We start from the raw sequence: 22,650 nt of genomic DNA, 5'->3' as shown, positions 1-22,650 counted from the left end.
GGGACCAGTGGACAAAATGGGGCTGAGTGAACCTCTGGGGTCAAGAAAACATCCTGGTAGTTGGTGACTTGTCCTGCTTATACCTGAATTCTTCACCTTTGGAAAATCAGGGTGGAAACAACTTCCTCCTTTGCAGGCAGAGAACTAGCCTCTGGGCCAGGAAGGTAGCCCTGGTCGATACACAGCCTTTAATGAAAGTTTCTGAGCTCAGTGCAGGCAAGAAGCCCAGCCTCCCCCAGCTCTGCAATGCCTGTGTTGGTCTCTCAGCAGGTCACCAACGCCTCAGACAGCTGGGCAGTAAGGGATGTCCCAGCCTCACAGCACCGGCTGACCCTCACCAGGCTGGACCCCGGGAGCCTCTACGAGGTGGAGATGGCTGCTCACAACTGTGCCGGCGAGGGACAGACGGCCATGGTGACCTTCCGGACTGGTAAAGATCAAACCTTTCCCTGGGTGTTTTGCTCTGAGTTAGGGGAGGGTCCCTTGGAGGTGTCCTGCCCCAGCCCCAAGGTACAGGCACCAGCCTTAGGACAAAGGGGCTGTTTCTGCTCTGGAAACCCATCTGCCTTCAGCTTTGGGCGACTGTCAGAAGGGAAAGTGGAGGGTGGGATTGAAATGGGATGGGGAAAATCAGGTCTTCCTCTCTGCCTGATTGGAGTAAGTCCCTTCCTCCCTCGGTGTCTCAGTTGGACACCTGCAGAACCGTAGAAAATAGGTCTGGTGGGGATGTCAAAAGGTCATTTAATCCATCCTCTGCCTGGAGGCAGGATCAGCCTGTGGGGGTTGTTCGTGACGGGTGTTTGTGTAATCTGTCCTTAAAAGCTTGTCCTGCACTACAGGAAACTCCAAGCCTTCCCATGCAGTCTGCTTGGTGCTGAGCTGTCTTTGTCACTAAAAGGATGTTCCAAATGTCTGCACTAAGTCCCCCTGTCCCCTGGCTGCTTTTCTTGTCCCCAGCAGGTGAGGGGAATGGCATTCCCTTTGTAGCAGCGACCTTCCCCACGGTGCTGGACTTGCTCACATCTTCCTTCACGCCCCCATCTTGTGCTAATTAATGCCTTCTCAGGCAGAAATCTAGCAACATTGCAAGAACACCAATTAAAAGTCTTAGAAAATTAAATACGAGGGGGACCTGTTAACAGTTTAACAAACCTGCCTCTTTAGCTTTAGTTCCTGCCTGCAGGTTAAGTGCTTTGAACCCCTAGGGCCATTTGAGTCCCGAGAGTACTTAACTTGGCATTGTGGCTGGGAATATTTTCTTTGCTTGTCACCGTAAAAATTAACTCTAAGTCGTGTCTCTGTGTCACTGATGCCACCTCTCCCTTCTGCACAGGCCGGCGCCCCAAACCAGAGATTGTTGCCAGCAAAGAGCAGCAAATCCAGAGGGACGACCCAGGCACAAGCACTCAGAGCAGTAACCAGTCCGACAACAGCCGTCTGTCCCGTAAGGGCCTCTCTAAACTGAGCAAGGAGGGAGGGCGAGGAGTGCTGGGTGTCTTGTGGGTGGCAGTGGCCAGGCCACGCTGGGGTTGAAGTCTCCACCAGGTAAAATCAGACTGTGTAAAGCTGGATGGGTGGTCTCTAGCTCCTGAAGAGGAGAGGTCCTTCTCAGACACCCCTGCTACGGCGCTTGGCAGGCAGTCTGTCTGAGGAGAGCAGGCTGATCCCACTGCCCGTCCCCAGCACTAATGCAAGGGCTTGTCAGAAACCCTCTGTCTCTTGCTGAGTTTCATATGGAGGGTTCAGAAAGCCCTGGTGCGGGGTCTGCAAATGTGTGGTGCACGGGCCCAACAAGCTGTTGTGCACCAGTGGGCACTGGGGGAGTGCGAGGGAGAAAGGGCAACCAAGTCTTTGCAGGTCCTGGCATCCTCCTTGCTCAGCCAAGCCCTGACAAGGGGCAGTTAGTGCCTGTTCTAGGGGTGGAGGGTGCTCCGTTTTCGTATTTTGCTGCACTGGAGGAACATCAGTTCCTTACTGGTTAAACCAATTCATTGTTTCGTACCTTGTGTCTGCCATTACTATTATTCACCAGTGCTATTATGCTTTCTGTGAAATTCTCTTCTTCAATCCTTATCCTTCCCATGAAGTTCCCTCCTTCAATCCCCTACACTCATTCATGCGTTGCCTTTCTTTCACCTCCACAGCCCTGTTCGTCTCTTTCCCTCCCATCTTTTGATTGTTTTCCTATCAAATTACATTTCTACAGTTCAGAACTTTCCCCTATTTGCACCTCAGCTGGTTCTTCTCAATCTCTCCTGTTTTTGTCTCCTGCACTCACCTGTCCCCAGTGTCAGTCTCCCCCTGCTCACTGCCTCCACATCAGCCAGGCCTTTTGCTCTGTCTCCAGCCCTGCATCCACACCCCTCACACCTCTCCCTGATGTGATGGGTGTCCACACCTCAAACCTTGTCTCATCCTACTTGAGTCACGAGTGGAAAAGGAGCAAGATGCAAGCAGAAGTAAAAGATGTTTGCAGGGCACAAACTGAAGGGAGTGAGGATTTGGGGGTCCCAGCTCTAATGAAGAGGCAGAAAGAAGAGAGCGTTTAGAACTTAAAGAGCATGTGGGTGGGTGCAGTGCAGGCAGTCCTTCACCCACACACCTCTGAGCTACAGGATCCTCCAGACAGGGCGAGAGGAGTGTGTTTCATGTCCTGATGTCCTTCTGTGCCCCTTGCAGCTCCGGAGGCACCAGACCGTCCAACCATCTCTATGGCATCAGAGACATCTGTGTACGTGACCTGGATCCCACGTGGGAATGGTGGGTTCCCCATCCAGTCTTTCCGTGTGGAATATAAGAAACTGAAGAAGCTGGGAGACTGGGTCCTGGCCACCAGTGACATTCCTCCCTCTCGCCTCTCTGTGGAAATCCCAGACCTGGAGAAAGGTAGGCAGGTGTTCTCCTCTGTCCTTCCTGGAGGTCTGCAGGAAAGCTGTGCGGTCCCTGCGGGATGGTCAGCCATCTGTCACGTCATGCTTAGCCCTGGCATGTGCGAGCAAAACAAAGCCTCCCCAGCTCCAGCCTTAGACACGTGGGGAAAAGCTGCAGATGCTTCTCCAATTTCTCCAGCTGCAAAGACCAGCATAGATTTGACCTCCCTCAGGGAGGCTTGTGCATGCTTTTCTGTATTGCAGGATGTAGTTACTAAACGCATTTGGTTTTGCCATTTACTAGACAGGACAGAACTTTCCTTAGCCACAGGCAAGGCAGGTGGGCACACAATTACCGTTGCACTTCACACAAGAAAAGGCAGCATCGCTGAGCTCAACAGCTTAAAAAGGCAACATATCTATCCCAACTTAAAGATCAGTAAAATGGTGTTTGGGTAAAAATTATTCCAGCTTTGAGCTTTTAACTCCTGCTTATGTACTTAATTTCCATGTTGTAGAGGAAGGACGCCTTCCCATGCCTGCTTTTGGGTCAGGACATACGCTCAGGCATCTCTGAATCCACCTCCACATCCTCCAGAACTGCTTCCTGACCTCTAGACCATCCAGACAGCAATTGGGGAAGGCAAATAAAAGCAGGCTCCATCTAGCATATGGCTGAAATCTGGCCATTCAGTGTTTGTACTTCAATCAAAACCTCTCCGCAGGCTCTCTGCCATCTGGAGAAGATGTAGCCCCTCTCCACAGTCAAGCCTGTGCTTACAGTAGAAGTCTTGGAAGACTCCAATCTCTGCAACTCTTTTATTTCCCTTTTTTCCCCTAGGCACATCATATAAATTCCGTGTCCGGGCACTGAACATTCTGGGGGAGAGCGAGCCCAGTGCAGCGTCTCGGCCATATGTAGTGTCTGGGTACAGCAACCGAGTCTACGAGCGCCCTGTGGCCGGGCCATATATCACCTTCACAGATGCCATCAATGAGACCACCATCATGCTGAAGTGGATGGTAAGGTTTGTAGGGGCGGAGATCTCTGAATGTGTAGGAAGCAGGCATCCGGATGCTACTTGCCCAGCTTACGCATCTTCCAAGTTACCATGCTGGAGCCTGTCAGCAGCACGAATGGATCTGGGATCCAATGGCTCCCTCCAGCAAAGGAGGGCTGGGCTTGGGACACATAGAATGGGGAAGTCAGAGAGCATAGGAAACCCTCTTCATCTGAATCCAACATTGTACACAGGAGGCATTTCAGGGGATAACCTCAGGGTCTTGACCATTTTGTTCAACAAGCACAGTTCAACAGCACACGGGGCGGCTGCCTGCTCCCCTGGCCAAATTCCTGGAAATCATTAGCACCTCTGTCTGTCCCAGTCATTTCCAGCAGGTATGTCCTTCACTCTCACTTGCTGAGTAGCAGTCCTAAGTGCTGATAATCATTTACAGCAGTCCACGCCACAGGTCTTTCAGGAGTGGGCAGGATGTTTTGGATCACAAGCCCAGATCCAAGAGTTACCAATGGCTTAGAGGTTACTCGGAGGGACACATTGTCCTCCTCTCTCCCAGCTTCTTCTAGCCAGAAATTGCTACAGGGCAGGATGGGCACTGCTGTTCATTTAAACACAAATGGTAGCTGATAAAATACTGGGTGAAAGACAGCAAGAACACTTGGAGCTCGACTGTACTGCCCTGGGTGGGGGAGAAACAGACATGTCTTCAGAAACATGAGAGTTCTGCATTCACTGGTTTGTGGCACGATGCAGTTTGTCTCGAAGCCATGAGCCCACTGGAGTCAAGGTGAAGATGTGCTTGTCCTTGCCCAGCTGAGTCACTGTTGCTGAGGAATTTTTTCTCTGAAGCATTGGCTGTGGCTGCTGGGAGGGAGAAGAGTACTGGATGCTTGAGGTGACAGGACCAGACTTGCAGCTCATCTGTTACCTGAGAGAAGTGAGGTGTGAGAGATTAAAACAGCACTGAGCTCTTGGAAGGAAGCCCTTACTGTGCAAACCAGTGGCAATGCAAGGAAGATCCTCCTGCTGGGTCTTCCTCCTGTCCCATCCCATTTATCCGCACTGCTCCTCACCTAGTACAATATGGAGCACAGGCATCTCTGCTAATTTCTGCTCTCTGTCCCATTCTCTGCAGTATATCCCAGCCAGCAACAACAATACTCCCATCCATGGTTTTTACATCTACTACCGCCCCACTGACAGTGACAATGACAGCGACTACAAGAAGGATGTGGTGGAAGGTAGGAGACAGTGGGAGGCTGGTCCCAGCTGTTGGTTCCCCCTGGAAGAGTACTTGGCCAGAAGGAGCCCTGTGCTCAAAAGGCACAAGACTGCTGCTGTCCAGGCCTGCTTTACCTAGCACTGCTGCAGAGCTGGGCTGGCTGCCTGTTCCCCGAGGAAGCTAACGGCACCGCGTGTGTGTTCCCTCCACAGGAGATCGCTACTGGCACTCCATCAGCCACCTGCAGCCAGAGACCTCGTATGACATTAAGATGCAGTGCTTCAACGAGGGTGGTGAAAGCGAGTTCAGCAACGTGATGATCTGTGAAACCAAAGGTAACCAGCTTCGCGGAGTGACTCTGGGGGTGCAGCCTGCTGCCTTCCCTGCCTGCTGCCTTCCCTGCCTGACAGCTGTCAGAGCATAGCAAGGCAGGTACCAGCCTTGCCTGACAGTGTGTCATCCAGGCTCAGGCAAGGAGATGGAGGCAGCAATGGGGAGAAGAGAGGCATAGGTTTTTTTGATGCTGTTGCTCAATATGTGTATATACCCATACCAGTACTCAGACCCCTTGTGCAGAGTCCATCGCCGTTTCCCTCAGAGTCGTAGTTACCTTTTGTTTTCCTAAGTGTCATGTAGACGCTGACTGGAACCAGAAGGGCTAACTTTCCCTTGCTGTTCTGAACTCCTGTGTTTGGTTATAAGAAGGTCCTGTGTTGTCTTCCAAGCAGCTGCCCTGTCATGATAGGAACAGCATTAAGTCCAAGTGGGTGTTTTAGAGAAGCTATTTTCCTTTTTCCTTTTGTCTTAGCAGCCCAAGAGCTTGGCAGCTCTGTAAGACAAGCACAAAGGATTTGTCTGCACTGCAATATGCATCAGCCTACGAAATCCTCTGTCATCCAGGAGCACTTCTTTAAAGCCACTGTAGAATTCTGTTCACTCCACAACAGTGTAGACATCCTGGAGCTCTTCCATCTGCCTTGTCTGTATCTAATACGTGTTCTCTCTCTCCCTCTCTATTTTCCCTTCACAGCTCGGAAGTCTCTTGGTCTGCCAGGTCGTCTTCCACCCTCAACAGTGCCCCCCCAGCAGCAACCCCCACTCAGTGGTGGGCACAGCGGCCTCGGGACAGGAGCCATGGTGGCCCGTTCCAGCGACTTGCCATACTTGATTGTAGGCGTCGTGCTGGGCTCTATCGTACTCCTCATTGTGGCCTTCATCCCCTTTTGCCTTTGGAGAGCTTGGTCCAAGCAGAGTAAGGGTTCTTTCTTGAGGCCTGATTTCCAAGATATGCTCTGTGGTAGTGGGGTCAAACACCCAAAATGTGAGGGTTGCACAATCTGGGAGGCAGGGAAAGGGTGGGCAGAGGGCAAATTCTAAATGTCCTGTGGAAACCTATAAAGGTTCCTATAGGTGGAACCCTATATACGAAGGCCACCATTTGTCCCTTGTCCTGCTTACCTTGCCGAGAAGGAACCCTGGGACTACAGTGGGTGGGAAGGGGTGCTCCTTTTTCATTCATGTAGGCCCCCTCTCCACCATTTGTCTTCAAGGGTGCTTTGGGTGCCAAAACAGCTGCCTGGTAGGGCAGCCTGATATTATCCCTGCTGAGCTTCAAAAACTCAACTTTACCTCTGTTTTTGGCCTCAAACTTCCTTTTTCTTCCCTCTACAGAGCAAACTATCGACATGGGCTTCCCAGGAGCTGGGCTGCTGGTATCATCCTGCCAGTACACCATGGTGCCTCTGAGGGGGATCTCCGCTCCTCGTGCCAATGGACATCCCTATGTTAACGGGCAGCCCTATGCCAACGGGGCACACCTGAATGGCCTCTGCCCTGCTGCAGGAGTGGGCTGCGCAGGCACCAAGCCCCGAGATTACAGCCCAGATGAAGTGCCACAGGTATGTCCACACCTGTAGTTGACACTTGGTTTGACATGAGCTGGAGGCTGTGGTTGCAGTGAAAGGGCTTCTCCAGACATGCCTGGCATCCTTTGCAGCACGTGGAAGTGGCAAGACTGGCTTCTTAAAAGAGATTTCGCCTTTGCAGTGGAGTCTGAAACATAGGAGGAACAGGAAGGTCTCCAAAACACTGGTGCAGAGGTGGTTTCTTGGGGCAGTGGCTCCAAGTATGGAGGAGGCAGTGAGCAAAGGCTACTCTTATGGGAACGGTTCCTGTGTCTTCTGAGCAAAGCTCACAGGGACTGACAGTGTCGAGGACTCTGTGTGTAAATAGTAACGCAGGCCAAGGCAGTGCCACAGCTGAGACTATAAATTGGTTATCATCCGCCACTGGTTCAGCAGTAAGTGTGAAGTGAGTTTTTCAGTGCTCAGTTCCACTCTGTAGCAAAAGAAACAGTTTCAGCTTTCTCTGCCTTCTGTCATAAGAGCTTCACCAGTCTGCCCCACAGCTCTGGCTCCCAGATCAGCACCTGCCTCTTAACACTGCTGTGTGGCGTTGCTCTGCTGAGAACCCTTCTTTCTCCTTCCAGTCACACGAGGAGACCAACGCCTTGCTGCAGGCGAGAGTGCTGCAAAACGGGAACACCCAGCAAGACTACCAGCCCTCCAGGTGAGTCCTGGCTTGCGGAGGGGAAGAGTGGAACAAGCCAGTGGGACCCACAAGACTACACACTCCCAAAAGCTTGCCCTCAGCACACTCCCATCTGTCACAATTGACTTGGGAAACAAATCCATGCTCCAGCACTAGGCCTTCTTGGTCTAAATTCTCTTTGTACAGCTTATTCCTCTTATGGTTTGAGGGGAGAGATAAATTAATTTTAGAGATGGCCCGCCTTTTCTTCCCCCTGCTTCTGAATGAGAAGCTAACATCTATGACTGGATGCTGAGAAACAGCTGCCCCGCAATCTGGCCAGGGCCCAATTGCAGGTGCTTTGTGTCTCGCTGTTCAGATGCCAGGACATTATTCCCATGCTCCCCAGGAGGCACTACTCCTCCCAGTTCCTGTGGCTCTTGCTAGATGTGGAATCGTGGATACCAGGCCCCATCACATCATTCCCATCCCACAAGTACATCCCAATTTCTGCTCTTCCCCTCATTTAGGAAGGCTTTGTGTCCTTGCATTGATGCAGCTGGCTGAGACATTACAGAGGTCATAGCTTTCAAGGAGGAAAGATTTGTGAATAGCACTAAAGCTCTTTGTCTGCCTCCCCAGATTGCCCAACTCAAGAACAGAAGACAGCTCTTTCCTCTACAGTCTCCCAGATGACTCCACTCATCAGCTTCTTCAGCCACAAGATGACTGTCCTCACCTCCAGGAGCACTTTGTTGGCCTCCATCATCCAGTAATGGGCAGCAAAGTGGGAGGCCCTAGCCTGGATAGTCGACGGGATCCCCTGTTCCACCAAGGTCAGTGGTCTGGGAAACCCAGTGTTTGCTTCATCTCAGCATTTTAGGCTGATCTTGAAGGGAAATTGCTCTGTAGAGCTTCTGCGGTGCAAGGACAGTTTTAACACTGTCTAGAACGGCACAGAAAGGCCACAGTAGCAGCTGGGGCCTGTACGTGGCCTTAGGCAGTTTTAGAGGAGATGTCTCTTTTCTCCAAAAGCTTGAGCTGTATGCTGCCGGAAGGGCGCATACCCACATCCAGTTGCAGAGACGCTGTCCTTCAGTCCTTCTTAATTTTGCATTTTCCAGATCTCCAGTAAAATGGCAAGGTCCCTGAAAAATTATGTGAATCCATCTCCCTCAGACCTGACCCACCTGTAGGACAGGATCAAAATCCCACAAAGCCAGGACTTTCAGAATGCAGTTCGTCCTCTTTGATGAGAGCACCTATCCTCGCAAAGTGGACTGGTGACTAGAAAGCTCCCACAGCATCTCTCATTTCTGTACGCGTTGTAATCGTTTCTTGCTCCTTTCCCTTCCAGGAAGCCCTTGCTGCCTAGGCCTAGTGCCAGTTGAAGAGGTAGAACGACTAGATTGCTGCCAGTCCAGAGGAGATCTCCATCCCCCAAACGCAGTGATCACACCTTTGGGTCAGGACCTACCAAGACATCTGAACAGCAGCCCACCACCGCTGAGGCCCTTAGAGACTCATTCTCCTACTAGCTAGGGACCAAGCTGCCTTTTGCAAAAGACTTATTCTAAAGAGAAAAAAGAGAATGGGTATTTATTTTTGTATAACACCCTTATTTATATATTTATGCACTTGTATATAGATGTATATGTGCCTTTTATAATGCTACGGAGACAGAAGGCATCCGCAGCGAGGTCACGGGAGGGCCCAAGGAGCAAAGCAGCAGCTATCCGTGGCACCGGGCTGTCCGTCAGAGCACAAGATTGAAACAGCAGCACGAGAGATGTCGCAGGACATGGGGCCAAACAGAGCTGCCACCACACCAAGATCTGGCACCCTCTTGCAGTGAGGGCTTCACGAAAGACAATGCTATCAAAAAGGTCTTTTCCTCTCCCCCACAGGAAGGCTTGTCCCAGGAACACGCTCCTGTAAACGGACTGGAGTTATGCACTCTGCCTGATCAACTTAAACAACCCTTCACATACACGCCATCTGCAGCCGCGTACCTGTAAAGATAAACCCATGCTTTAACACGTGAAATAAAGGCTTTAGTCTTTTCCGTGACTGGCTGTATGCTAAATCCTCCCACAAAATGAACACACTCCTTCTACCTCGCAGACACACAGCAAGCGAGACACCTGGGGAAAGGTGATGTTTTCCTGCAGTTGTAATTTTCCAGATAGCCACCCATGTGAATCTTCTCAATGCTGAGCTCAGGAGGGACAGCTGCTACCTGTGCCAGTTAAGTGACACAGACCTGCTAGGGAAGAGCACAGCTACAGGAAGGTTTTGTTCATCTCCAAGGACAGACACGAGTTTGGTGGTGGGGAGAGGCAGACACCCAAATCTCTGCAAATTTTGTTTCCTTATTCCCCACCCCCCATATCCTGTGGTTTTCCAGCTTCACAATCTTTCAGGATCCAGGCCAGTGGATAAGGGCGGGGTTGTTTTTTTTTCCCCTTCAGGAAAGAGCAGATGCTCAGCAGCTTCCCAAAGCCCCACCGAGGAGGCAGGCAGCACAGATGCCCTTCGTTTGGCTGTGCTGGGGCCAGCAGGGGCAGGTCCTGTGCCTGGTTGGGATACGGTTGGAGCCTTGCCGAACACTCCTCTGCCTGGTGTGCGAAGACCAGTGGCAAAAGGCAGGGAGCGGTGAGGAAGAGCAAGAGCAGCTGTGGGTTGTTCAGTCTGTTTAATTAAAAACTAGCAAAAAACCTTGAGCCTCCCTGAGCGCTCTCAGAAACTGTGCCCTGGAAGAATGGTGCAACACAACCCCTCCGCTTTGGGGCTGAAGGAAGTCTTCACAGTAAGATGGGGTAAGTGCTGTGAATGATCACGCGCTGCCACCATACTGAATGCCTGGAGGAAAATAAAAGAGAATAAAACCTGAAACCAGACAGAGCCTGTCTGTCTTTCACTCTGGTCAGGCGGGTGCAAGCCAGGGGAATTACAGGCTGACTTTGCATTTGCTGTACCCTCCTTGTGCCAGGTAAACACCACATCCTGCACTATAGCACAGTTTCCCACTGCTACAGTGCAGAGGCAAGTGGGAAAGGCTTTGCTTGGCTCCATACCAGTCTGAGCACCGTAGGCCCTCAGGGGAAAGGTCCCTTTGCTTTCACCAAACAAACAGCACTTCCCTTGGCTCTAACTGGCTCAGTTAGCAGAGAACTGCCATTGCTGCTAGGATGTTCAGCAAATAACAAACCCCACCCTTAAGGCAGACCTCTTCTAGTAATTTTCAACAACGCAGGCACCAAACCTATAGCTGCCCATGCAAAACTCTCACATCCGGCCCCCGTTTTGAAGAACAGACATACACATGTGTACACACACACGGCATCTGCCCAGTGCAAATCTCTGCAGCGGACTGCTAACAGCATTTACTGGTTGTGTTTGCACTTTTTTATTCCTTATCTGTCACTACAGTCATATTTTGATAGGGGAAACAAAAACAACCCTTTACAACCAAACCCCTGTATAGCCAAAGCAATTCATTTCATGCTCCCAGGTATTACTACTGCCACAGTTAACCATGCCCACTTTTAAGGGACACTTGGAGTGTTAGTTACTGTTTCTGGTGTAAGAACAGGGAACGTTTCAGTTGGTGTCTCAGAGTCCTGTGGTGATAAAGTCTGTAGAAAGCAGCATCTGTCTTTTCTGCTAAGATAAGCGAGTTCTTCTCTTAAGCACCCATCTTTTCTCCTTAGAAGATTGATTTCTTCTCGTAGGAGGGCTGTGTCATGAGCCATGTGCTTCAGCCGTGATTCCAGCCTGGCCTTCTCTTTGATGTTGGTAGTTCGGGGGTCCTGAAATTCTACTCCCTGTAAGGAGGGGGGAAAAAAACCTTCTATAAATCATGCAAGAATGAATGGTGGACATTTATTTCAAGCAGGAGAGTGAAGCTTTCCAAGAGGCAGGACAGCTTTGTGACTTTGCTGCTCCTTGGTCAGAACTACTTGGAAGTCAGAGTGAGGGACCACTAACCGAGACTGTCACAGGTGGCTGCCTTATTCCCTAACGCAGAGCAAAGAACACTTCAATTCGTTTGGCTGCTTCCATGTAACAAAAGAGTAGTTTTGACCTGCTGCAAGATGTTTTCTAGTTAGAAACTAAGTAAGCTAAGCAAGAAATTAGCAGAGAAGCTAAGGCATGGGCTACTTCAGGATCAGCTCTTTCATATCCCTTCCTACAAGACCCGGAGCAGCCATTCAGCCTGTGCCACAGGGCGGTTTCAGCCTGAACAGCTGCCCGCAGAGCAGGATGGGAGAGCAGAGGGCTGGCAAGGGCCAGCTGATCCCTTACCCATTTCTGACTAGTCCCAACCCTGCATGCAGTACAGTGCCTAAAAGGCTCACCAGATCATTCTTTAGCGAAGCCAGCTTAGTTTCAAGCTGCTGCTTTTCAAGGCAGAACAGGTTCAGCTGTTGCAGCTTGCTGGTGTTTTCCCTGGTTAGCTTCATTAGCTGCTGCCGCAGGTCCAAGATTCTTTCCTAGAAAGATATAAAAGGTTAAGCTGGGATGAGAAAGGACAAAAAGTGTGAAGTGGGAAAAAAGTGCTTGGCGCAACCTAAGTGTCACAGAAGGGAGATAAACAACAGACTGATCCTGCATACACCAACTGATCCCACAGTACCTTTAGGGCAATTGGTCTTTTTCTTTTTTTTTTCTTTCCTTTTTTTTAATATTGCAAATGCCTAAGTATTTAGGTAAAGCAGTTAGGCAAAAGTGTAGGAAAGAGACAACAATCAGGTACATGGTACTTCCTGCACTAGGTATTAAGCTGGTTTCTACACCTGCCAGAAGCCAGCATGGAAGAGGAACCAAGAAGGCTACGGCTATGAATTTCCACTTTGAGCTTTGGCTCTCATATCCAAACCTAGAGGGAGGACAGGAGTTCTTTGCTCAGCTACAAACACAGGACAACCAGGAAAGCACGGAACTGCAAATCTTTTTGACCACTCTGCTTTCTTGGAAATGTGTCATGCTGCACAAACATGCAAGTAGCGGCCAGGACAGTTCATTACAAGCCTACCTGTGTCCTTGCAGACACCATTTAGAAAAGTCTTGAGGCAGCTCTAGATCTGTGCGGTGTTGAAGCATACCAGACTAACTTCCCTAAGGTGCACTGAATACCCACTAGCAAGGCTAAGGCCAGAATCTTTTGCTAACCGACACGAACAGGAAAAAGCAGAAATCACAAAACATATTAGATGTAAGTATAAAGGTGCTGATGCGTTACTGCTCAGGGAAAAAAAAAAACAAAACAAAAAACCAGAAAACTCTTAAGTCAAAGAGAGATACTTCCTCAGAGATTTTTCTGGATGTTTTGTGATCCTCCCCTGAATGTTTTCTAATTTTTCTCTATATATTTTTAAAAGGCAGAAAATGACAGCATTCTGTAAGGGCAGCATAAGGGTGCTGCCTGCATGCACCACGGTAGCGGAGTCTCAGGCCCGCCAGATGGAGACGGGCACTTTTCAGACTGCACAGACTAGCGTACCAGGCATGAGCCAGGGCCACCCTGTAGTCAAATAGTTCATCACCAAAGGCGGTGGGAGGAGGCAGTAGGTGCTGAATGCCAGCTGAAACCAAAGGAAAGCACTCGAGAAGAACTTCACATAGGGGTTGAACCAGAAGGCTGCATTTGAGGAAAGTAAAACAAGCAGGTCATCGACTACCTCCACAAGAAAACAGGATGTGTAGCAGCACCTGGAGCAGAGGTAGGAATGATGATGGGAAATGGGAGTTGGACATTATGGTCTATTAATGACAAGTGGAAAAAAAAAAACTAATCATGAACATGTTCACAAAAGATTTTAGTGTAATGAATCAGCCCCAGGGAAATGAAGCCTTAACAGATTGTCATAACACACATCTTCCTCCTTTTCCTGCTCCTTACCTCCCACTCTTTGAGCTCCTGCGAGTGTGCATATTCTTTCTCCATTATTTGCACTTCCAACTCTTCCATGCGTATATTCTCAGAGTGTGCTTGAACTGCTTCAAAATCAACCAGCCGGCCAAACTTCTTCATCATCAGATGATTGCACTTCTCCTCCAGCCCTACCAAAAAGGGCATGGCACAAATGGCAGAACTGTCTTTCTTTGGACCATACGAATTTCTGTCTTGGCCCCAGATTTTTGTCTGAATTCTTTGGTATTTGCTCTGTACTAAATAATTCACACAAAACCACACAGAGCTGAAGACTGCTGTTTGTCCTTGCCCATGACCACGCCTGTGTGGTCACTAAGCCACACTCTAAGCCAGTCCTAGCAAGCCACTCCCACACCAAAGGTCATATAGGGCCTCTGAAGGTTTGGCAGTGCTAGGCACATCTTTGGGTCTGGTCCTTGGGACAGTAAGTGTGGTGAATAGGGCTTGTTTCGTTCTTCGTACATTACAGAGGAAGAAATTGCCAAAAAAAGCTTATGTGGCTTTCGGGAAAGTACTTTTTTCCTAGTAGTTCTGGTTTACAGCCAGAAATAGCAACTGTGTGTCCTGACTTCCAGTGTCTCACCTCAGTCAACTCTCCTTATACTAACTTCCCAAATTATTTAACAGTCTAATGCTTCTGCAGTGCTGGAGAAGTACCACTACTTCATCAAAACAGTCCACTCAATCTGCTCTTTCTGCTTTATTTTCTGCAGTAACCAGCTGTGACATCTGGGTGAGTGTAAAGACAGACATCTGGTGAGTTACCCACACCCACAGAATGAGCATTAGTATTCTGTGCTGTTCAGAGGCTCTGTTACTCACGTCGAATCTTTATCTCCATCTCCTTTTTGTCCTGGACAAGCTGCTTATGTTGCTCCTGGGCCTTCTTATAGATCTCTCTTTGCATTATCTTTTCATTATGTAGGTCCACGATTCTCTTCTGCAGATACTCTAAGGACTGGTTGGTAAATACCAAAGCCTGGGAGAAGTCACTGGGCATCTCCCCATTAACCAAGTACTCCACCTGCAAGAAACAGCCATAAGCAAGGCTGATGTTACTTATTAAGGGTGCTGGTGATCTCTCTGGATAACAAATGTGTGAGGTTAGAGAACTAATGAGTGAGGTAATAGTAAGGGTGGGCACGACTCTCGCACTTTGGGCCAGTGAATCACTACCACTCAGCAAAGCTCAAAGACAACTCAGAGCTGTGATGAGAGCCTGCATATAAAGCTGTCTACCCTTCTATAGCACCTGGAACAAAAGGAGAGTGAAGGACTGCCTACCGACTCTCTGTGCTTTTGAATGACCTGGGAGCTGTGGTGTTGCACAGTCAGGCCGTAGACTCTTCTGTCATTATTACCAACCTTTTAAGGAAGGAAGATAGAACAAATGGAGAGAGCTGAGCTTGCCTTAGAGGTGTATGAGCCAGAACAAGCAGAAGCCTATCTTCTCTCTCTGAGGACAAGATTCAGCCCAGGGGAAATAGCAGTATTGGCTTGAGATTTGCTTTTCATTTTCTACTTATCATCCCTGTGCTAACATCTGTGTAGACAAATGCATTGCACCCAATCCAGCATTCTTGAATTGGGCAAAACTCCCATTAGTTTCAATAGTTTGGGGCACTTTTGGTTTGGGTTTTTTTTTTTGTCGGGGTTTTTTTTCCCAGGAGACTATCAGTAGGTATGGACCTGAAGGAAAATTCCATGCCAAACCTATAACACACTTGAAGACTATGCACACTTCAGCAATGGGCCAACCTGCCTGTCCTTACCTCTTTTCTGTCAGTATAAAAGTAGAGAAGGAGAAAAAAAAAATCTAGAAGAAATAGCAGCATGAAGTTTAATTAATGGCACTTCACTCTCTGGAGATGATGGTGAATCAGGAACTAAGGGCCCCAAAGAACAGCAACACCATTGTTTTGATGCACATAGGCCATTCTGCACCTGCAGATGCACATCTTGAATTACCTGATGGAGTTTCAAAGGAACGACTACATATAGTTCATTCAATCTCTGCTGCTTTTCCCACTGAAAGGTCTCCAGCTCCCTCTCTGCGGTGTCCAGACTGACTGCCACTACTTTTGCCTGCAGAAACACAAATTGTGCATAAACAAAAATCCTGTGGTACTCAAATACATAAGGCAGCAAGGTTCTGTGTTGGAGTCCCCGATCCAAAGGGAAAGAAGTATAGAAGAAAATGCTCTTTTTACATACTATAATAGATTAATTTCATAGGCAAACACGAGGCTCATCTACACGTTCAAGCAAGATCCTATCCTGAATACCTCTGTACAGATGTACACTCATAAATGTCTCCTTAGTAGAGAAGCCCTGTATGTATCAAGAGACAGCTGCTTTGTTCAGTGCCTAAAACTCTTCTGGGCCTACAGAGCCTGCAAGATATTTTTTATTCTGTTATGCCTGGAAATGCTTATTGATTCTGCATGAGAAAGAAACAATTCAGACTCAAATGTCAGACCCCAGGGTGAATATGTGGCAGCTGGCACTTAGGAAAGCCTTTAAAAACTAAACAAAAAATGTTGTAAGTTTAGCATATTTGATGGAATGTTTTTGAGACACAATAAAAGCAAGACTTGCATAATGTTATCTTGGCAGAACTCTCTCTATCCCGGATAACCCTTCAAATAAAGATATTTTTGAATTAATATAAATCAAATGTCTTGATGAATGCAGGACCTCAAAAAAGCTATAAGGAAAACTTGCACCAAGTGAGTTTATTCAGTGATTACTATGACAAAGAGCAAAAAGAAATAGTTGGAAGAGTAGCATTTTTATGCATTTATTTTAACCTGCATTTGCGTTAGGATAGGATTCTTTAATCTCTCTCCATCCCCATATACATGCACAGAGGACAGGCCAGGCTACATCAGGGGTTGCATCTGAGCCAGAGAATCCAGTTTCTGCTGCTGCATGATGGTTAGGCAGCTGGGAGGGAACTGGACCTAAAACCTGGATCCAGCCCCATAGCAGCTAAGGGCAGACCACCTTGATTTACCCTTTTCAGGGGCACAGGTGACCCATGTTGCGCTGCCTCCTGCCTCTGTGCTACCACAGATACCTCTACCCAACCCGAGGCCTCTCAGAGAGTTAGAATTTTTTTTTTTAAATCTTAGCCAAAATCACCAGCACAATATTTTCACTGTAGAGGAGCAAGCTGATGCTTGCTGAGAAGAAAACACTACAACACCTTTTTGGCCAAGGCATTATATTTCTTTCTGAGGTTAGCAGCAACTTTCTTCTCCTCTGTTAAAGCTTTCTCAATGTCTAACCGCTTCTGCCGGAGCTGGATGGTGTTTCGGAATAGTGCCTCATTGCAGTCTGGGAAGGAAAGAGTCAAAGAACAGCTTAGTTTCATTATGACTGTACTATACTTACAGGCTTGAGCTAGTAGATTCTCCTACTGCGCACACTGCCCAGCATTCCTCATAGTAAGACCATGGTCTTGGTTCCCTAGAGCTTCCTTACACCTAAACCACATGGGCCACGTTCCTCCGTGAGGGGCTGAATGTCTTGAATGGATCTTTTTTCCTTTACATTCAGTCAAGACAGTTTGTTTCCAGAAGTAACTAAATGCATCAAAGTCAATATTAAAGCCAAGTGCTCAAAAGTTAGTTTTGGTAAGTAACACAGTCCCAATAATTAATACATGTTACAGTATAATCTTCAATTACATGACCATGTAGCTGTTTATCCATAGCACCCTTCACTATAAATTATGAACTTGCTGTAGGGATCATTTATAGCTCTATTTGTAAACGAAGCTGTGGTTCACAGGACCTGTTTTATTTGTTTCATGGTAAGGAATTTCTAACAGTGATTTCAGTCATATTAATCAAGCCAGCATTATCAACCCAAAGCAGTGGGCACAATTGAAAAAAAAAAAAAGGAGTCCAATAAAGGCAAGGCAAATTACACGTAAAGAGACAAATACGAAGAGGCTAATGCAATTTCCCCATTAAATTAGTAATTTGGCCTTTCCCAAGAAAAAGTAAAGATCCTCTTCATTTCTTCCTGACATTTCATTGAAAAAGGAGATGGATTAGGAGTTAATAAAAAATTCAATTTGTGAAAATGATGGTAAAATCCAATTTAAAAAACAATATGATCAAGTAATTTGTTGTTAAGTTCTAACTAAAAATATAGCAGTGTTGTTACCTGGTCATCGACATACCACTCAAAGTTTTCTTTAAAAAATCCCAACACCCTAAACTGGTTAAACTTATACAGAAGAAAAAGGACGGGGGATTTGCTTGCCTTTGTTAAATGAATGAATGAATGAAGAGGGTTTTGCAAAGTAAAGCTCCTAACTTTGCAGATCTCATAAGAGAGCAGCCTAGCAATGGGCAATTGTTGCATAAATCCACGAGGTGGTAACAAAGAGCTTAATTTAACACCACGGTAGGGTCCCCACAGAACTTCCCTGAACAGGGATCCAGCTAGGCCAGGCAGCAGATTTCCAGAGGGCAGCTACAGCCTCGCTCCAGCTCCACTCCTGAAGAGCCTTTTCTCTCCAGAAAACAGCCGTGAAATGGTGAATGGTTCTTTACACAAAATAATTAATTCTTAGTGCTTAGCTAAGTTTTATTATTTTTCCAAACTGTTTAATTAGGGTACCCTATACTACCAGCGGTTTCAGTATCTTCATTGATATTTCCTGGGGAGAAATGCTGCACTCAGGAGGTGTACACACATTTTGGCACTTAATGGCATTAATATGCAGTGACTAATGAAAAATTCTGTGTTTCCTTTTCAAACACACAGTACTGCCCCTAAAGCTAAACAAGCAGTCAACCCAAGGAAATGATGGCTTAGGTACTCTTTGGGCAAACAGAGTCATCAAAGACTTCATCTTCAGATCCAGATTTTTCTTCATCAATCCCCAAGCCAGATTCTTCATCATTCTCCTCTTCATTCTCATCGTCTTCATCTGGAAGAAACGGACAGTATGGCTGGCTTGCAGAACACCCCCAGACCCACTAGCATTATGCCAATCCGCTGGAGAACACAATCCCAACAATCCACGAAAGTTCACCCTGGTAATACATGGATCCAGGCACCTTGTGCCTATTGTGTTGATTTGATAATTTCACAAAAAGGAAAAACAAAACAAAAACCCTGAGGGAGAGAGATCACGTAGCAGTGGCAAATGCATAGACACATTTTTGGGACTTCCTTCAAGAATGTTTCCTCTCTTTATGTGTGCTAGGAATTTGAACCCTGTAGGTTTACCATTCTACTATGGTGATCAATCAACCAAGCAAAACACACAGAGGCACAAAGCTGCCAACAAAAGCATCACTGTGGTCTGCGCTTTTTGCTAATTATGTCCCATTTGAAATCAAAAGCCAAGTCAGAGAGAGAACACAAGTATTTTAGCTTGGTAAGCTTGCCTAGCGAACAGGTTAAAACCAACTCACTGCGATAAATGAAATCCTTTCATAATGTGTTTAGTCCTATGACTAATAGGTGATTGCAGACTAGGTCTATGATCTCTCATTAGTCAATGGACAGATTAAAGGAGAATGTCATGAATGTGGCAGACTAATCACTTATCCATAGCTCCCATTGGAACAGCATAGGAAGCAGCTATTTAAAGCTTTGCCCCTTCTTCATACCAATTATCAGTCCTCAGTATTGACTTACAGGAAGTAACTTGCAGGAGCTGTCACCAGACCAAATACAGTCATGTCAGAAACTGAATTACACCATTGTTATAATTCAAAATGGCTGCCACAGAACGTGGGTTGGTATATAAACAAATCTGGGTACATCTGATCTATGGTTTTTTGAACCAAGTTCAGTGCTGTGTGTGCCATGGGGCTCCATCTAGACTGAGAGATATTTACTTGACCACACAGACGTATGTGTAACAAATCCATAAAACAAAAAGAACAGTATCTCCAACCTGTTTCTCTTCTGACTTCTTTATTTTCCACACACTTGATTTTCTTCCCCAGAACCTTGGTGAGAAAATGGGCAAATTCGTTGTTTTCTCCGAGGGATGCTTGGAAGTTGGCATAAAGAGCTTTCTCACATTCCTGGAGCTTTACAATCTCACACTTTCTATCCTCCATCTGTGCAAGGTAGCTGTTCAATTTTGACTAAACAAACAAAAATACTACTTCAGTTAAAAGGTACAGCCCACATGCGTGTGTATATACGATATATCTGTGAAGATCCAGGAATGCAAAATTTGACTTTCTCTCTTTAAAACCTGCACTCTCCAATCAAGCAAATCCTGGAAGTATGTTCTTAAACTTAAGCGTGTGATTTGTCACCGATTCCACATCATGGAGTATCTATTCAAATAGAGCTGTTAAGGCTATGAAAAGGTAAATTATTGGAAGTTAAAAGCAAACATCCTAGGTTGATCAGCAAGAGTTTCTTGTTTTATAAAATTTAGTACTAGACTCTGTATCAGTGCTAAAATGAAGCCAAGAGACAGCCACCATTTACTTTATGGCTTGCTTTTGTTTCAAGCCATGCACTAGAGGTACTGATAAATCCAGAGACACATGGCCTACTTACTTTCATAGCCTCCTGCTCACTGATGAGGGTGTTAACATGCCCCTGGAGAAAGTTCTCATGTTTCTCAAGGTTCTTTAGGATAAGCAGCTCTTCATACCACGTGATGTAGCGCAGGTCAGCGTTTTTCATCTGCACATCCAACTTCAGTTTCTTATGCCGCAGAAAGCGAAGTTCAGCATCGAAGCTGATCACCAGTGCATTGATCTGGAGCACATGAGAGAGGCAAATGAGAAACAGGGAAAGTATTAGGAGTGGAGCTAAACATGTAAAGCTGGAGAAAGGAGCAGAAGGGAAAAATTCTCCCTGCTGAATCAACAACTTGCCCGTACTATTTACTATGGATTACTGAAGTACTTAGACAAAGTTAAGCCCAAATGTGTCTTCGTTCTCAGCACAATAGTAAAAGAATCACGAGGGCTTCACAGGAATGTTTCACTGCATCCCACTCCACCTCAGAAGTATTTTACTCTTCAGAGAATGTTTTACAGCAGCCTGAAGTAGTTTATGGAACAATCCCAGATGCAGCAATAAATAAGTCTTCTGCCTTGACAGACTTTTTTCAGAATATCTGCCAGCTCTCCCTTCAGACATTTACAGTTAAATCCATACTAGCAGCTGCCAACATGAACTTATACATATCTGATGGTCACAGCACCATTTGGCTATTCTCTCAAAACCTTCACACACATGAACACAAGGGTGTGTCTGTTGGGGTACAGCAAGGAGTCAATGGCCAACAGGAGAATTTAAAGATGGTAAGAATCGGAGCAAACAACTGAACAAGTGGTACGCCTCTGGCATGCTCCTTTCTATACCCTCCTAAACTCTGACTTAGGGACATCATGAGCTTGAAGTTGTGCATTTGCGTTCAACAGCTTTGAATGGATTTTTCTTCCAGACTTTACCAAATTATAGCTTCCCCCACATCCTAACGTTAAGTTCCAAAGCTTAGTTATTGGTTATGAAAGCTATTTTCATTTGCATGTTTCAAGCTTTCTACATGAGCATTTCATGTGATATTTCTGCTTCTTTCAAGAGGTGATTCCCACTCTCCTTTTCTATGCTATCCATAATTTTATCACTTCTGCCTCAACCCTTTGCTGTTCCTTTTCCGGGCCAAAGATACTTTATCCATTTAGATGTGCCTTTTAAACAAGATTTTCCACAACTAAGCATTTTGTTTACTCTCTTTTGTACCTTTTCTAATTCTGCAAAATCATTTTTGAGGCCAAAGGGTCAGGACTACAGTTACTTAAGAGCTGAGAACATAATGAATCTACAAAGTTGTATTGATGCTCCTTCTTTTCCTCTTCATCAATTTTCAAGTGATTTCAAACATTTTACTTGTCTTTTTTGGCCACTAAGCTCATATTTCATAGAACAATCAATTAGAAATCTAAGATCTGTTTTTCAAGTGATAATAGCCAGCATACAGGTCACAGTATTCAATATATAAATATAATTATATAAATATAAAATATATAAATCCATCAGATTTATATTGATTTACACTGTAAATCTGCACCAGATAGTGTTTTCCTGAACTTCAGAATGGCAAGAGTAGCTGCAATCCTGGGACAGAAGGGGTTTTGGTTTTATTTCTCATCGAGTGGTATTGTTCAAGCTGGAAAAAAAAAAAAAAAGACACTTGATTTCCTACCTTTTTAATCAAGGTCTCCTGCAAGTATAGGTTTTTAATCTTCTCCCGCTTTAAAATTTCCAGTTCCATTTCCGTTGGCTCTGCTTTCTTGATTTCAAAAACCTTTCGCTGTTCTGTGACCACAGATGATGCTATTTTCATCGGGCGTGCACCTGCAGCCTGTGCCATGGGGTCAATCTCTTTAAGGGAAGGAGCTCGAAGAAACCCATGCCTAAATGCACAAGATGAGGGAGACCCTTCCAATTGTTCCTGGAGCTTTGCCTTGGCCTCCTGCTCATCCTTGAACTTCAGGAGGATGTCACTGTCATACTCAAATTTTTTTTCTGGAACCTCATCTGGGTATAACTGAGGGATCAGGGGAAGAGGGAGACGTTCTGATAAATCCAAGGCTGTCTGTATGGATTCCAATTCTTGTACTAAACCCTTGATCTTATCAATAATAGAAACCTTGAGATCCCGCAAAGACATGATCTCTTTGTTCATGTTCACTTTCCTCTTATGGATCTGCAAAGGCAAAACAATTTTGGTAGGATTCCCCAGGAACACTTACATAGTGTGTAGTCTTTCCGAACACAAACAATGTTTAAGAGGCTTGTTACACTGACTTTCCTTCTTTCTACACTAGCTTTCTTTTCTGTACCTTCTCCACACGTTAGCATTTTTAAACAGCTGTCTTTCAGTCTGTGGTTTTAAAATCTTTGGAACCAGCTCTCTTCCTCTCCTTCACAGCAAATAGCAAGGGTGTAAGAAGGGAAATGAGGATTCCCCATTCTCTCAGTTTCTGACTTAACTGTGAGCTTCTTGACATGAAATGTTGAAGCAGTGCAAGAAAGGAGACAGAGGCTGTGAAAATAATATGT

The 22,650-nt window shown here is 46.4% G+C and overlaps 2 protein-coding genes across 7 annotated transcripts in view; one reads left to right on the top strand and one right to left on the bottom strand.

The window, feature by feature from the left end:
- The window catches only part of BOC (BOC cell adhesion associated, oncogene regulated), a 56,837-nt gene extending 47,129 nt beyond the window's left edge, over nt 1–9,708 (top strand). For 4 of the 6 annotated variants that reach the window (XM_064466647.1, XM_064466650.1, XM_064466622.1 and 1 more), the window contains 11 exons: nt 268–430; nt 1,334–1,444; nt 2,680–2,886; nt 3,712–3,893; nt 5,028–5,133; nt 5,327–5,449; nt 6,145–6,366; nt 6,786–7,012; nt 7,603–7,682; nt 8,286–8,479; nt 9,001–9,708. In XM_064466647.1, the coding sequence (XP_064322717.1) occupies nt 268–430; nt 1,334–1,444; nt 2,680–2,886; nt 3,712–3,893; nt 5,028–5,133; nt 5,327–5,449; nt 6,145–6,366; nt 6,786–7,012; nt 7,603–7,682; nt 8,286–8,479; nt 9,001–9,185 (1,800 nt within the window). In that variant the 3' untranslated portion in view covers nt 9,186–9,708. The remainder of the gene's footprint in view (nt 1–267; nt 431–1,333; nt 1,445–2,679; nt 2,887–3,711; nt 3,894–5,027; nt 5,134–5,326; nt 5,450–6,144; nt 6,367–6,785; nt 7,013–7,602; nt 7,683–8,285; nt 8,480–9,000) is intronic. The other 2 variants (XM_064466660.1, XM_064466639.1) reach the window with 1 other exon arrangement.
- Nucleotides 9,709–11,036: 1,328 nt separating this feature from the next.
- CFAP44 (cilia and flagella associated protein 44) overlaps nt 11,037–22,650 on the bottom strand; it is a 49,296-nt gene continuing 37,682 nt past the window's right edge. The window contains exons 26-35 of the mRNA XM_064466604.1: nt 21,791–22,294; nt 20,131–20,334; nt 19,508–19,703; nt 18,419–18,529; nt 16,790–16,920; nt 15,550–15,666; nt 14,404–14,605; nt 13,549–13,709; nt 12,005–12,139; nt 11,037–11,470 (exon numbers count right to left, since the gene is read on the bottom strand). Of these exons, the coding sequence (XP_064322674.1) occupies nt 11,192–11,470; nt 12,005–12,139; nt 13,549–13,709; nt 14,404–14,605; nt 15,550–15,666; nt 16,790–16,920; nt 18,419–18,529; nt 19,508–19,703; nt 20,131–20,334; nt 21,791–22,294 (2,040 nt within the window). The 3' untranslated portion in view covers nt 11,037–11,191. The remainder of the gene's footprint in view (nt 11,471–12,004; nt 12,140–13,548; nt 13,710–14,403; nt 14,606–15,549; nt 15,667–16,789; nt 16,921–18,418; nt 18,530–19,507; nt 19,704–20,130; nt 20,335–21,790; nt 22,295–22,650) is intronic.

The sequence above is a fragment of the Phalacrocorax carbo genome, chromosome 1, assembly GCF_963921805.1.
Source record: "Phalacrocorax carbo chromosome 1, bPhaCar2.1, whole genome shotgun sequence".
In the NCBI taxonomy this organism is placed as follows: Eukaryota; Metazoa; Chordata; class Aves; order Suliformes; family Phalacrocoracidae; genus Phalacrocorax; species Phalacrocorax carbo.
This window is presented reverse-complemented; position numbering and strand designations above follow the sequence as displayed.